This window comes from Phytophthora ramorum, assembly GCF_020800215.1.
Source record: "Phytophthora ramorum isolate Pr-102 chromosome Unknown Phyram_PR-102_s0005, whole genome shotgun sequence".
Taxonomy (NCBI): domain Eukaryota; phylum Oomycota; class Peronosporomycetes; order Peronosporales; family Peronosporaceae; genus Phytophthora; species Phytophthora ramorum.
In genome coordinates this window covers 1670257-1685532 of record NW_027150651.1, presented here as the reverse complement: position 1 = coordinate 1685532, position 15276 = coordinate 1670257, and the positions used below count along the sequence as shown (strand labels likewise).

The following is a 15276-nucleotide window of genomic DNA, read 5'->3' as shown; positions in this document are numbered from 1 at the left end:
GGTATAAAATTTGTTGTTGGGCTCATCCCAATAACAGACTTCACGATCACTTTAGAATTTGCCTCGCAGCTAGAACCCCGACCAACAGCAGGAAGCATATAATGTGTCTTGTGGACTGCATTGCTGTCGATATTCAGGGGGCCAAGGCAGCGCCGCACCGATACGCGAGAGCGCCTCAACTCTGGGCCCTCGGCATCGGTGCGGTCATCAGCGGACAGTACTACGGCTGGCAATCCGCTTTGATCGCCGGGTTCGACGGAATGCTTCTCGTGCTGTGCATGGTGACAGTGCTGTACGTGATGCTCTCGTTCTCCATCGCGGAGCTGTCGTCGACGATTCCGGCGGGCGGGGGGCCCTACATCTTCGCACTGCACGCCATCGGGCCTCGAGCAGCTTTCTTCAGCGGACTGGCCGAGACACTCAAGGTGATTGCCGTCAATGCGTCAACCTTCTACACCGTCTACTCGTACGTGCAAACGCTCTTCAGCGTCGACGTCAAGTACGCGCCAGTGTTCTTCGTCGCGTTCGGCATCTTATTCTTAAGCCTGAACATCTTCGGGGTACAGGCGTCGTTCCGGATGCAGGCGTGCTCGACTACACTGTGCGTGGCGCTGCTGCTGACCTTCTTCGTCGCGTCGATCCCATACCTCGACTACGACAAATGGGTCGTCCAGCAGAACTGGGAGTACACGAACCTGGACAGTGTTATCCACGCCATCCCCTTCGCGATGTGGTTCTACCTGGGCATCGAGGAGCTTCCACTTGCAAGTGACGAAACCATCGAGCCCGAGAAGAATATCCCGCGAGGACTGATTCTGTGCATCGTGACGCTGGTCTTCCTTTCTTTCGGCACCGCAACATTCAGCTCGTTGATTTCCCCGGGGGCTGCTGCCATGGCCGACGTCTCGGCGCCGCTTGTCACCAGCTTCCAAACGATTTTCGGTAACGGAGCTACCACGACGGTGCTGAAGTGGCTCACAGTCATCGCGTTAACTTCCAGCCCCAACTCGTACATTTTCTTCATGGGCCAGTTGCTGTTCGCCATCGCAAAGGACGGATATTTCCCCAAGTTCCTCGCTTACGAACACCCAACTCGTGGTACCGCTGTCGGTGCGTTGGTCTTCGGAACCGTCATGTGCGAAATCATCGCTATTGTGCTGCACTACACTATCGGTGATGCCAACTTGGGCTCGGCGCTGATCAACCTGACGCTGCTAGGTGCGCTCATCTCGTACGTATTTCAGCTGCTGTCGTACATTTACCTGGCAGTCCGGCAACCCGGGCGTGTCCGCCCGTACACGAGCCCCTTTGGAGTCCCGGGGGCTGCGCTTGGGATCATACTGTGCGGTGTCGCTATCTTCGCCATACTCTACAGCAGCCTCAGCGACACCATCTTCCTCGCGTCCATCCTGGTGACGGTGCTAGTGTTTATGATTGGGAGCGTCTACTACTTCAAACACGTCGTTCCCCAGATCAAGAACAATGTTCTGTGCTCGCCAGCCGCACCGAAGGGCGTTCGCGAGAAGATTGTTAAACGGAACTCGGCGGGCTACCACACGATGGCGCCCGGGAAGACCGGACTGCACACGCTGTCGGCAGTGAACCGGTCCTACCTTCGCGAGTGACCTGGTCTCGTCGGCAAGGACCAGCATACTTGTGCGTTGAATTGTATGGATATTGCTGTCGCAGCCATTGTAGCGTCGAATTGTCAATCTCCAATTGAAAGTTGCATGCTTGCTTTGTGTTCTTGTGTTCTGCACACTTTGCCAATGCTGATGTTACGCTCTTAGCTTTTTATTTATTTACATGCACTACCGTAACATCATACGTTGGGCGGGGATCAGATCCGCTATGCTTGTCAACGCAGCGTACGTGGCCTCGCTCAAGTGGGCGCTTCAAGCTCAGCCGCAAATGAGCTTGTCCGACCTCGCCATGTGATGTGCAGCAGGCGGTCTTGCAAGACCGCGGGTTCAACGTCGAAGTTGTTCTGGGACTCCGGTCTTCACTTTGCCTTTTGCGTAGCAGCCAGCATCACCAAGCGCCACTATGAGCGACCCAATCCTGGACCTCAAGGAACTCTTCATCGACGGCAAGTGGGCGGCACCCGTCAGTAAGAAGTACATGGACGTGCTGAACCCCACCAACGAACAAGTGATCCAGCAGGTGGCCGCTGCCTCGGCCGCGGACGTGGATCTGGCCGTGCAGGCAGCCAAGCGAGCGTTCGAGACGTGGAGCACCACCACGGGCGCTGAGCGTGCCGTGTACCTGCGGAAGATGGGGGAGCTGGTGGCCAAGCGCATCGATGCACTGAGCCGCCTTGAGACGCTGGACAATGGCAAGCCGCTGGCCGAGTCCGTGTGGGACATGGAGGACGTCTCCGGCTGCTTCGACTACTATGCCAAGGCGGCCGAGGCCCTCGACGCTCGTCAATACGAGAAGGTGGACCTGCCTATGGAGGACTTTCTGGGGGCTCTTCGCTACGAGCCCGTGGGCGTCGTGGCCGCCATCATCCCGTGGAACTACCCTGCGCTGATGGCCCTGTGGAAGCTGGCCCCGGCCCTTGCGGCTGGATGCACAGTCGTGCTCAAGCCTTCGGAGATCACCCCACTGAGCGCACTGCAGTTAGCCCAGGTCGCACTCGACGTGGGCTTGCCCGCGGGTGTGCTGAATGTGCTGAATGGTTTGGGACCCGAGACTGGGGGGCCTTTGGTCTCACACCCAGACGTACACAAGGTGGCCTTCACGGGCAGTGTGCCGACCGGACGCCACATCATGACTGAAGCTGCCAAGGACATCAAGAAGATCTCGCTGGAGTTGGGTGGCAAGTCTCCCGCCATCGTGTTCGACAAAGTCAACATGGAGCGCACAGTCGAGTGGGTCATGTTTGGCTGCTTTTGGACCAATGGCCAGATCTGCAGCTCGACGTCGCGTTTGCTTGTGCACGAGGACATCGCTGACGAGTTCATCGAGCTGCTTGTCAAGGAGACGAAGAAGCTCGTTTTAGGTGACCCATTGGATAGCAAGGTGCAGATGGGCCCGCTCGTGTCCAAGGTCCAGCAGGAGAAGGTGCTGGGGTACATCCAGAGCGCGAAGGACGAGGGCGCGACGCTGGCTCAAGGAACGCTGCCTAGCGGAAGCAAGGGATACTTCGTGCCGCCCACGGTTGTCACCAAGGTCACCAAGAACATGCGCGTGTGGAAGGAGGAGATTTTTGGTCCTGTGCTTTCCGTGATGACGTTCAAGACCGAGGAGGAGGCGATCGCTCTCTCGAACGACTCGGAATTTGGCCTTGCTGCTGCTGTGTTCACGTCAGAGGACACGCAGCTCAAGCGGGTGACGAAGGCGCTGCGCGCGGGTATTGTGTGGAACAACTGCTCACAGCCGTGCTTCGTGGAGCTACCGTGGGGTGGTGTCAAGAAGAGCGGTATTGGTCGCGAACTCGGACCCTTTGGCCTGAACGCCTACCTCGAGCCCAAGCAGATCTGCACCTACGTCGCGGACAAGCCGTTTGCGTGGTATCTCAAGGCGTAAGTCGATGGCTCTGTGTGTGTGTGTCTTGCGCGACGTAACGCAGCCAGCATGGCGTCTTGCGAACTCGTGCAATAAACAATAAAAATGATTTTGAATCTCCGCCGATACACATCATGTATGTAGGTCTTGGTCAGTACAAGTCCGAACCCGGAGCACTGAAGGTTCAGTAGTAGGCTTTTTGCTCACGGGCCTAAGATTTTCTGATTCTTAAACTGTTGTGAAGTTTCCCACGTTGTGGAGCTTTGTCCCGAGAGGTTTGCCCACTACAACTACTGACTATCCTGTACGACAATATACCGAGTGCCTCGCAGGTAACAGTTGCTGCCTTGCTGACTAAGTTCATCTCCAGTCTTATCATTATCAGATGGTGCACTTCCAACGCTACGCAAAGTTGTAGATACAATCGACACTCTCCGGGGGGGGGGGGGAGGCTGACAGTGCTACGGTGTTGATGAAGTTGCTGACACGCGTTTGAGCAAGCTGGCCACCAACTTCGTCAAGACCAACAACGACCTCATTCACAAGCTGCACAGCATTGCCAATGGAGCCTTGTGTTAATGTGAACCATGGCCGATATGTAAGGAGGATAGCTATCACCGCCAACCACAAATGCATCAGCGATCAGGGGAAGGCGGGATGCACGATCGTCACCACCTCCATGCGCAGCACTTGGTAAGCTTATCACACCTTGTTGCAAGAATGCAGCGTAATATTGCGAGAATTAGTATTCCTCCACCAGTACAAACTGCGGCAACTTACTTACTTACCCACACGCTAACGCCGATGGCTTCGTGGACAACCGCCGGCTGGCGAGATATTCTTCAGCACCACAGGAGACCCTCACTGGCAGGGATCGGGGGCGAATTCGGCGTTCCTTCTCTTCCTACTTGCACGCCTAACATAAGGCTTCACAACCGCACACCATACTCTGGTATTGTTTAGCAGCCCGGTCTTACTTTGGACCGAGTGTTTTGACGGTCAGCTCAAGCCCAGCCGATAGCTTTCCCATGAAAGCTGCAGGCAGCTAGGACTTTCTTTGCATCGTCCCGACAAGAGTCTGGAAGACGCGGTTCATTCCCCAACTTACCTAATCAAGAGCAGCAGAGCCAGTGACGTTTAGGCAATTTTGTCGCTGATCCACGCGTCTGTATTTTCGTCAAGAGCAACAGCCAGGTCGACAGCTAGGAGCACGAAGCCGCTGCTAGGCCCAGCATGTACCATAGGGAGTGCCGTGGCGTGAATCAATCCAATTGGCAGGCCTCTTACAACTAGGCACTGTGCCTAAAATGCCTAGATGCTATTCGCGTAGGCTCGGGGTCGAACGTCAAATCGGCACCTCAAACAGCACACTATGGAAATCCGACGGAGCGTGTCATTCAAGCGGCAGCCTTTGAGCTGCTCCAGCACAACTGGAGGGTACCCGGCACTTGTGAGCTGATGCGCGCGTACGAAGGACCTGACAGCTGCGGCAACGCGTTGTACAGGTGCTGGGGTGTGCGCTTGTTGGCGGCGGCGGCGAAGATTGGCTTGATGCGCAATAGGCAGATATTCTCTGGATTTTATATCCAGAACATACCAAGGATTGCATCGAGGTCTGATTCCTTGCATTTCTAATATCTTTCCTAATATGATTTGGGTTCTTTAACGAAACGAGCTTAGAATGCCGCCTATACTTGGTATCCAGATAGATTATTATTGTATTTGTGACGGTTGACCCATCCAGACGATTAGGACAAAACACCTCAATGATATGATATCATCTATAATCGTATTTTACCTGCAGCATACGATTTATCCAGATATTCGAGCAACATTTCGAATGTATTCCTTCTTCGAGCAGCACGCTACCCCCCCCCCCCTCGAGAGTAAAACTCAATATTTACAATTACACATCCGCTACCTTGAAACGTAGATTGGTTTTTTATGGAGTCTTTGATAGTAGTGTGCCGATGACTATGCTACATGTAGTACTAGTACTGGACCATTATTATAAAGCATACCATTCCGAGCATTCTAACTGGTGAACGCTAGTACTATTGTAAGTTTCAGGAATTTTGGCACAGCCATCTAGCCATTTCATGACGAGTTGTTGGACCAAGCATGGCGAATTAACGTCGAGCGAGTAACACCTTTGAATGGCTTGACGAATTCGAGAAACGAATTAAGAAATGTGAGAACGAATGGCACACGCGCGCAGTGCCATTCGTTCTGACTATTCGCTAACCACAAATGCTTCTACAATCACTCAAGACGAATTGGCCCTTTCGAAGACGAGATGCATTTCTATTCAAAGCGACTCTCGAGAATGCATGAGCAATTTGTTCGACGAATTCACATTTTTATGTGAAACGTACAATAATATATGCTTAGTACTAAGACTAAGCATATTCTTCCCGGTTAGTGGTTTAGTAGTCTGTAAATTGTCCATCTTGATGCTCCTATTGATGAAATCAAGCGGGCCTCGTGGGGTCCATCGGTGAAGGCCTTGGCAGTCCTGTGATGTGGGCGTGTCTGGAGGAGAGACTTACCACAATGCAATGGGCATGACACTAGGGCTACACGCGATCGCCTCTACCGCATTGCTAGTATCATTCGAGAATGAAGCAACGATCTCCGTTGTATCCGCTATAACTACTGTAATAAACAATTCGTGTTTAGATTCAATACGCAGCGATAGATGCCGCTCCAACTAATCGACAACTACACCGCGTCGACATGCACACATGCATGCGAGCGCCTCGCATTTGCTTGCTTGCTTCGCGAGCCTGACATGGCCTCGCTCCTTCTCGTCTTCACTGCCACAGCGGACACCACTTAGGCGCCGGGCACGGGCGAGCTCTTCTTCAGCTTCAGAGCCGCTTGCGCAGCCGCCAGACGAGCGATCATCACGCGCATCGGAGAGCACGAGACGTACTTGAGACCCACCTTCTCGAAGAACTCGATCGACCGCGGGTCGCCGCCGTGCTCACCGCAGATGCCCAGCTCGATCTTTGGGCGTGTGGCGCGGCCGCGCTCTACGGCCAAACGCACCAGCTCGCCCACACCCTCCTGGTCCAGCGTCTCGAATGGGTCCTTCTCCAGCACGCCGTGCTTCACGTAGTACGACAGGAACTTGGCTTGCGCGTCGTCGCGCGAGATGCCGAACGTCATCTGCGTCAGGTCGTTCGTGCCGAACGAGAAGAACTCCGCCACCTCGGCCAGCTTGCCGGCCTGCAGCGCGCCGCGCGGCACCTCGATCATTGTGCCCACCTTGTAGTCGAACGACTTGCCGCGCTTGCCGATCACGTCCTGCACCACGGACTTCACCAGCTTCACCTGCTGCTCCAGCTCCTCGAACGAGCCCACCAGCGGGATCATGATGTGCGGGTGCACCGAGATGCCTTCGCCCGCCACCTTCACGGCCGCCTCCGCGATGGCCTTCGCCTGCATCTCCGTGATGCCCGGGTGTACGATGCCCAGACGGCAGCCACGCAGACCCATCATCGGGTTCGCCTCCTTCAGGCCGGCCAGCCGAGACTGCACGGTCGCCTTGCCCACCTTCATCTCCTGTGCCAGCGTCTCGCACAGCTCCTCCAGCGCGCTACCCTCGTGCGGCAGGAACTCGTGGAGCGGTGGGTCCAGCATACGGATGGTCACCGGGAGGCCGTCCATGGCGCGGAAGATGCCCTCGAAGTCGCCCTGTTGGAACGTGCACAGCGCGTCTAGGGCATCCTGCTGCGCCGGAGAGTCCAGCTCCACGGCACCGATCATGCGCCGCACGGCAGCGATACGCTGCGCAGAGCTGAAGAACATGTGCTCCGTCCGCGTCAGACCGATGCCCTGCGCGCCGTGCGCACGCGCCTCGCGCGCGTCCTCGGGAGTGTCGGCGTTCGTGAACACCTCCATGCGGCGGTGCGCGTCCACCCACTTCATAAACTGTGCCAGGTCGCCGCTCATCGCAGCTTTCTGCAGCGCCTGCTGGCCCTTGATCACCTCGCCGGTCGTTCCGTTCACGCTGATGTAGTCGCCCTCGTGCAACTCCACCTCGGCGCCACCCGACGTGTGCACGCACATCGTCTTGGTGTTCGCGTCAATCGACAGCGCGCTGCAGCCACACACGCACGGCTTGCCCCAGCCACGAGCCACCACAGCTGCGTGTGACGTCATGCCGCCGCGGGACGTCAGGATGCCCTCGGCCGCGTGCATGCCGCCCACGTCCTCAGGAGACGTCTCCTCGCGCACCAGCATCACGTTCTCGCCGCGCGCGAACCACGCCTCCGCGTCGGCTGCCGTGAACACAATCTTGCCCATGGCCGCGCCCGGGGACGCCGGCAGGCCTCGGCACAGCACGTCCTTCTGGTACGCCTTCTCGTTGGCGAAGCTCGGATGCAGCAGTTGATCCAGGTGGCGCGGCTCCACGAGCATCATGGCCTCCTCCTCCGTGATCAGCTTCTCGCGCCACATGTCCACGGCGATCTTCAAAGCCGCTGGGCCCGTGCGCTTGCCGTTACGGGTCTGCAGCATGAACAGCACGCCGTCTTGCACCGTGAACTCCGTGTCCTGCACGTCCTTGAAGTGCGTCTCCAGCGTGTGCACCGTCTCGTCCAGCTGCTTGTACACGGTCGGCATCTTCTGTGCCAGCTCCGAAATGGGCTGCGGCGTGCGGGTGCCCGCCACCACGTCCTCGCCCTGCGCGTTCAGTAGGAACTCGCCGTACAGCTTGTTGTCGCCGTTGGCCGGGTTACGCGTGAACAGCACGCCCGTGCACGACTTGTCGTTGATGTTGCCGTACACCATGGCCTGCACGTTCACGGCCGTGCCCTTGAGCCCCGTGATCTTGTTGATCTCACGGTACTTGACGGCGCGCGGGATGTTCCACGAGTGGAACACGGCCTCAATGCCCATGCGCATCTGCTCCCACGGGTCCAACGGGAACGACTGGCCGTGCTTCTCGTAGACCTCCTTGTATTTTTGCACCAGCTCCTTCAGGTCGCTAGCCGTCAGCTCCACATCGAACGTCACGTGGCGCGCCTTCTTCATGGCCGACAGCTCGGCCTCGAAGTCGTCGTGTGGGATCTCCAGCACCACGTCGCCGAACATCTGCAGCAGACGGCGGTAGCAGTCGTACGCGAAGCGGTCGCCGCCGCGCTTGGCCACACCCTGGACGATCTCGTCGTTCAGCCCCAGGTTCAGCACCGTGTCCATCATGCCGGGCATCGAGACGGCCGCGCCCGAGCGCACGGACACCAGCAGCGGGTTCGTCGCGTCGGCGAACGTCACGCCCAGCGTCTTCTCCATCAGGTGCACGCCCTGGCGGACCTCATCCATGAGGCCGTCCGGCAGGCGTCCGCCCACCGCGTAGAATTCTTGGCACACCTCCGTCGTGATGGTCAGTCCGGGTGGCACGTTCACGCCGTTGCGCGCCATCTGGCACAGGTTGGCGCCCTTGCCGCCTAGCAGCGGCTTCATGCTGCCGTTGCCCTTGCTCTCGCCCTTCACGAACGTGAAGACGCGCGAGTGCTGGAGCACTTGGCTCATGCTTGCTTGGATGCGGTGTTGCTTGTTCTTGATTGGGGTAGTTGAGGAATGAGCTCTTGGCAACCCAGCGATCAAAACGTGTACATGTAGTAGTAAAAAAACTCGTGCGAGAGAAACGTGTTGCTTGGCGAGAAAAATCGAGTCGACCTCCGATCCTCCACGTTGCTGTTTAAATGGCTCGGAAATGTCGGAAAGTCGGCGACTCGTCTTGCAATGCAGTGCGAATTGCCCACTTTCCGACTTTCCGAGCCAAACAAACAGCAGCCAAAATAATATTTGGGCAGTACCACGATGCTCTCGCCACCTAGCCCTCGACTTCAGACGGCGAGTCTATACTGCTACGTTGAAGATTGTTTTCCAGGTTGAAGTGGCACAGACGCCTTGTCTATTGCTAACCGTTAGAAACTCTATTAGAAACGAGGTTTTCCGGTGGTTGACGCTGGAGTAACGGGGCGGCACTGGGATCGTCGCTCGGAAGGACCCTCGGCGCACAAAATCTCTACCGATGGACGGAGATCCATTGCATGATAGTCGTATTACATTCTCTGAACGTCAGAGTGCGCAGTCCCAGACATCTGAAGCGCGTGTCTAGGCTGCGCAGATTTTCGAAACCCAGCGATACCGTAAGAGCTCAGGCCCCAAGCAACCCAAACCTGCCCTCAAGCAGCGAGGACTGTGTTGTGGCGCACTGCGGCTGGTCCTATACTGCGCTACAGCTGAGACTGGTCCTTGCAGCGCTCTTGTTGGTAGCATGGCAGCACTCGTACGGGACGATACTCACGACGAAGTATCCTGCGCAGACGCTTTAGCTTATGCTTCTTGCCAGCAGTAGACGGGTCGGAGTTTCTCCGCACGTGTGTCACCTGACTAGTTGGCACCGGGGGATACGCATGGCTGTTGCCACCTGCTTCCAGTTCCTCGGGCCGTCGATGATTGCTAAAGCTGGCGAAAGCGAACTGCGGCGCAAGTCCTTCGTATCTGGTGCTTCGACTCGTATCATGCGGTACTACTGCAACCTCCGTGTTGAAGTGCGCCGGCGCACAGATGCGTGCGAAAATCTGCCCGCCGGCGTAGACAGTAGCGCGCTCGGTGCTCTGTTCGAGCTCCCTTCGTTCGTGAGGTCTCTCAGCTTACTAAACAAAATAGCAATTCATTGTTCAGTACTCCTAATATATACTTGAATGACAGTGAGAGAGTGTCCAGACGTCCATTTTGGTGCTACTCAACACATTGTCTTATAGAGAAACATCTATTATTAACCCTTTCGCGGTACAAGGGTGCATTTTTCGCCCTTTAAGGCTATTGACAAAATACGGTGAGAATGTGCCTCCTTAAAGGGCGCATTTTGCGCCCTTTAAGGTCCCTCTTCGAATTCGGCTATCGTGTATTGTTACTACCAATCAGAGCGCTTGGTACAAAAATAATACGGGTAAATTTGGGTAATAGCGGTTATATTTCCAGTTGTGACTGGTAAGTACGAAGTATATTGTGCCACGTCGCCGTCACTTGAACATAAAAACGATAAAATGGACGTCTTCGTGCAACGTCGCCATGAACATGTCGCCAAATAGTGGACATAAAATGAAATCAATGCATATCGCCCCCCCCCCCCTTTCGCCCATCTTCCCTCCCTCCCTCTTCCAGTCGATTTCTACTATACTAAAAACAAGTTTCATACACCCTTCTTCTATCTTTGGCCATGCGCACGCTATTCGAGGACTGGGAGGATAAAGCCCTCGTCCAGATTGCATTTCAGTTTGAGCGCGAAGGAATCCGGATCACATGGGACTACGTGGCACGCCGGTTCAAGAAGAAGCGGACTGCGCAACAGCTACGCTTGAGGCTAGCTAGCCTCAAGCGCACGTATGGGAGGAGAATCGTAGACTTCCCACCGTGCTTCTTTTCCAGTGTCGCTCGGGGACGACTTTTGCGAGCAGTACCAGAAGTTCGACCTCAACTACCAGTCTGTCGAACACGAGCAGCAGGGCCATCCCCCGCTTATCCGATGACTGCGAGTCCAGATCAGGCAGCGATTTCCCGTTCTTCATATCTGCACTCCATGCTGACGCCGACTGAAGCGTCTCAGGTAATGGCTTCCCTTTTTGGGAGCATCAGCGCCGGAGATATACGGCAGCCAGCAGGTCGTGTGCACGACAATGCTGGAGAGATCCTCCCTCCAGGTGTCTCCACCATCGTTGGCGCTGTAGGTCCCGTTGGTGTCCGTGACGTCTTCCTCGATGTTGGGTCAGGAATAGGCAATATTGTCGCCCAAGTCGCGCTCATGACAAGTGCCCGCGTCTGTGTTGGAGTTGAGCTTCGTGCCGAGTTGTGCTCACTTGGTCAAGCGTGTATTGAGCGCTATGCAGACTCTCTACCTCAGCTTCGCAAGGTGTATTTGAAGGCCTCAGACGTGAGAGATGCTGCTCTGTCATCACAGGCTCCCACGTGCGAAGCAACCATCATCTTTGCGAATATCTTCCTCTTTGAGGAAGATGCTAAGTTAGTCGTCGTGCGTGAGCTCGCTGTGATGCCGAATGCACGAGTAATAGCAGCAACTTCTCGCTTTTGCCCCAGACACCGTGCTTCCTGCTCGGAGATCTTTTGCACTCACTGGTCGTTAGTGCGTGAAGTAATGGCGTCTTGTAGTTGGAAGTCGTCTCTTCACCCAATTTATATTTACAATAAAGCCTAAGTTTCAAACTAGATACACTTTCTTTAGACAGCGTGGTCGGCAAGGCTCCTAAGTCGATCTTCATCAGCAGGTCCGCGCCAACGCCGACGCAAAGTTCACGAACAGGGCAGCACTGACGCCGTCACGAACTTCATCAGCAGGTCCGTGCCAACGCCGACGCAATCTTCATCAGCGGGACGGCGCTTCCCCGACGTCAATTCCAGGAGCTGCACGGCGCCGAAGCCGGCGCGATCTTCATGAGCAGAACAACGCTGATGCCGCCGCCATCTTCACGAGCACGATGGTGTCGACCCTTCCGTCAAGTTCAGCAGCTGCACGGCACAGACGCCGCCTCGATCTTCATCAGCAGAAGGCGACCACACCGACGCCAAGTCCACGAGCTGTGCGGTGACCACGCCAACGTCAAGTACACGAGCAATTACACTTACAGATGGATTTGACGAGCTGCACCTGGCTTCGCTGTTGGTGAGGTCTTAATTTGGGAGGCATCTTGTCGAAGTTTGGTAAGCTGAGAGTGTCGCCGGATATTGCCCTTGTCTGTAAACAAGCTTTGAGGCTCGTAGAACTGGTGACATTTTTCCCAGCACGTCAATTCAATCTGCGGGCACATCCACGGCTTCGCGGCTTGAACGTGCACCACTCGACAGAGGCACACACTGTGTGTAACGCAGTAGTTAGTTACCTCGGTCGGGTACCGGCCCTCCCATCGACAAACAATGCAGCTTCGGCGTTTCCTGTTCCTCTCCGCGTAAATTTGTTTGGAGGCCACGGAGGCGCACCCACTCACTGCCAGCCTATTGCCTGACTCAGTTTGCATGGCTGGGCATGCGTGGGCTGATGCATCTTCCTCTTCTTCAGCATTACGACTTGTGTACAGCATACGACCTTCGTTAGGCGCTTCAGCCCACTGACCGTTGATGAGCTCGGCCACCAATTCAGTGACGAACGCTCGATGGGGATCTCGTGCAGTAGAATCGGTCTTTGCCAGCCGTCGTGTCAAGTAAGCATTCGATCTTGCAACATCTATGAGCGCTAAGGCAAGTTTCTTATGCCAGTGCTTGTAGGAGTGCCCGTCCGCAATAGAGAATCGTCCTCGAATTTGATCGAGTCTATCCACCCCTTGCATATTCCTGTTGTATCGAGCAACGCAAACAGGAGCCGAGAAAGCTCGCCTCTCACTTCCTATCATACGGTTTACGGTAGTGGTAGTTGACGCGTCAGCATTCGACACCATATTCACCACATTTCCGTCACACCACGAGGCTGCAAGCATGCTATGATCAGAGGAGACAGCCTGCCGGTGGTCACCGCGCACGCAATCGTCTTTGTGGAGGATAGTGTGGTTGGGGAAGTGTTTGCTGTTTGCTCGTATCGTTCCTCTGGCGTAAAGACCCTTTAGGCGAAGCTCTTGGAGCAGCTGAACACTGGCGTAGTAGTTGTCCATATTAAGAACCCTGTTGGACCAAAAAAATGGTCGTGCCACCTCCAGAACGTGTTGTCGAATCTTCGACACTTTCTCTAGCTCCTCACGTAGATCCTGTGCCTCCACTTGGCCTATAACACCATGCAAGCGATCGGAGATATCGCTCTGGTTGCAATGAAGTCTGTAGTTCAATGAAATCCAGGTGCTCGAACAGCAGATCATATATAGTCGGAAATGGTACTTCCCTGTTGGCTTTAAGGGATTGTACACGATGAGGTGGCGTCCTTGACGAGAGCGACAAGCTACGCTTGCCTCATCCAGGGCGACATCCCTACCGACGTTGACGTATTGCCCACCGGTTATTTTCAGCAGGTTGAGCAGCGGCCGGGTACGTGCAGCAGCATCCTTCTCGAGTGTCGTCGGAGTTGCATTGAAGCTCAGGCATCTTCTAAGCAACTTGAAGCGGTTTAGAGTCATCACAATGTCTAGTGAAGTTGTAGCCCCACCAAAAATAAGGTCTTCCGGCTGGGGACCCCAGTACCGCAAAACTCTTATCGAAAGGCACCCCTTGCAGGCGACGGTTAAAAAATATCAACCTATCAGATTACTCCATTTTGATCATCTATCATGACATATCGAAAGGCACCCCGGAGATAAATAACCACCAGTCGATAAGTTACGCAGCGAGCTAGCCATTCATCAGCACTGCACTTCGCCATTACTCAGTCTGCAAGAATGCCCCGAGGAAGCCGCCCACGCGTGAAAGGCTTCGAGGCTTCGCCAAGCCACTGCTATCAGCTACCAGCGCAAGTATATTATTAATAGCTTCGTCGAGCAGAACGGCATGGCAGCAGCAGTAACACGCTTCTATCCCTCTCTCCAAGCGGAAGCCCGAAAGCGGAAGAAGCGTCAACTGCACAAGTGGTTTGAAGCCCGTGATGACATCGCCAAACAAGTTGCCCAAGGCAACGGGCTCCCAGTCTGTCGCATCAACGACAGCAGCTTTCACCAACTGAACCAGCGAGGTGACCGTAATCTATTCAGGAAAATATCCTTGATAAATAAATTCCGAGTGATGCAGCTGTTATTTATTTGCAGATGCCTCTTCCCATGCATTCGGCATCCCTGGTGCTGCAAGGGGTGCCTTTCGATAAGAGTTTTGCGGTAGTTGGCGTACTCCCCTTTTTCGTTGACCGCCATGAAGAACATAATCCCAAGGAACGCCATCAGCTCCGACAGTGTGAACGGCCTAGACGTTTTCACTTCTTTTAGAGCGGCGTAACGGTTCGTCTCGTGGAGGACTTGGCGCCAAAAATACAGCGGAAGGTACGCGAAGAAACTGGAGCTCGCAGAGTGATCGAAGAGGTGCTTGTATTCCGGACGCAAGTAGGTCTTCGTAGTCCCATCGGCATGCTCATATAAATATGAAGGTGCCTCAACGTGCGCTGACGGCTCAAACCGCATGCTCCGAATTGCCTCAACCTCGTCCAGGCTGGTTGGAAGAAGCTCCGATGCATCAAAAGCCTCGTAGAGATCATCTGCTGCTACGAGGTCAGACTCGGCACCACCAACTTCAATAGCTTCGGAAGAATCAGGCTCCGTCAACACATGCCAGTCGGGATTCTTGATTCGCGTGAGGGCAACGTAGTTCTTGATGCCCAGTTGGACAGCACCCACACTGAGATGCTCCACGGCGCTCTGGAATTGGCTGTCCAGCCAACGTACTTGAAACAATGAAGCGAATTTGCCTTTCTTGACTTGACGACACACCGTTCCAACGATGTACGCAGTGCCAATAGGTCTGTAGACCTTAGCCTTCATCCACACCGACTTTTCAGGTGAAAAGGCCACCAGTCTATCGACGTAAACATCTTGCAGCAAGACAGGTGGTGTCCGGGCTGGAGTCACATCACTCGGAGACACGACATTTGGTTGTGGAACGCGAGTCGGTGCCGTGCTTACGGTAGCTTCGAGTTGACCATCGCCGCGACCCCCACCATGCGCTTGGGCGTCATCGTCGCCAGCCGCACTTCTACCTCGGCTATCACGCCCACCACGACGTGCTTGGACGTCACTTCCGCCAGCCGCGCGTCCACCTCGGCTACCACGCCCA

The 15276-nt window shown here is 55.2% G+C and overlaps 3 protein-coding genes across 3 annotated transcripts; 2 read left to right on the top strand and 1 right to left on the bottom strand.

The window, feature by feature from the left end:
• Positions 1-101: 101 nt before the first annotated feature.
• KRP23_6235 (putative transporter) lies at positions 102-1625 on the top strand (the record flags this gene model as incomplete). The annotated part of the gene is made up of 1 exon (XM_067891402.1): positions 102-1625. The coding sequence occupies one exon, from the start codon at positions 102-104 to the stop codon at positions 1623-1625; it is 1524 nt and encodes a 507-aa protein (XP_067745761.1).
• Positions 1626-2046: 421 nt separating this feature from the next.
• KRP23_6234 (Betaine aldehyde dehydrogenase 2, mitochondrial) lies at positions 2047-3531 on the top strand (the record flags this gene model as incomplete). Its single annotated transcript, XM_067891401.1, has 1 exon — positions 2047-3531. One exon carries the CDS (start codon positions 2047-2049, stop codon positions 3529-3531), a length of 1485 nt encoding a protein of 494 aa, XP_067745760.1.
• A 2814-nt stretch (positions 3532-6345) lies between these two features.
• Positions 6346-9048, bottom strand: KRP23_6233 (Pyruvate, phosphate dikinase 1, chloroplastic; the record flags this gene model as incomplete). Its single annotated transcript, XM_067891400.1, has 1 exon — positions 6346-9048. One exon carries the CDS (start codon positions 9046-9048, stop codon positions 6346-6348), a length of 2703 nt encoding a protein of 900 aa, XP_067745759.1.
• Between the last annotated feature and the right edge of the window lie 6228 nt (positions 9049-15276).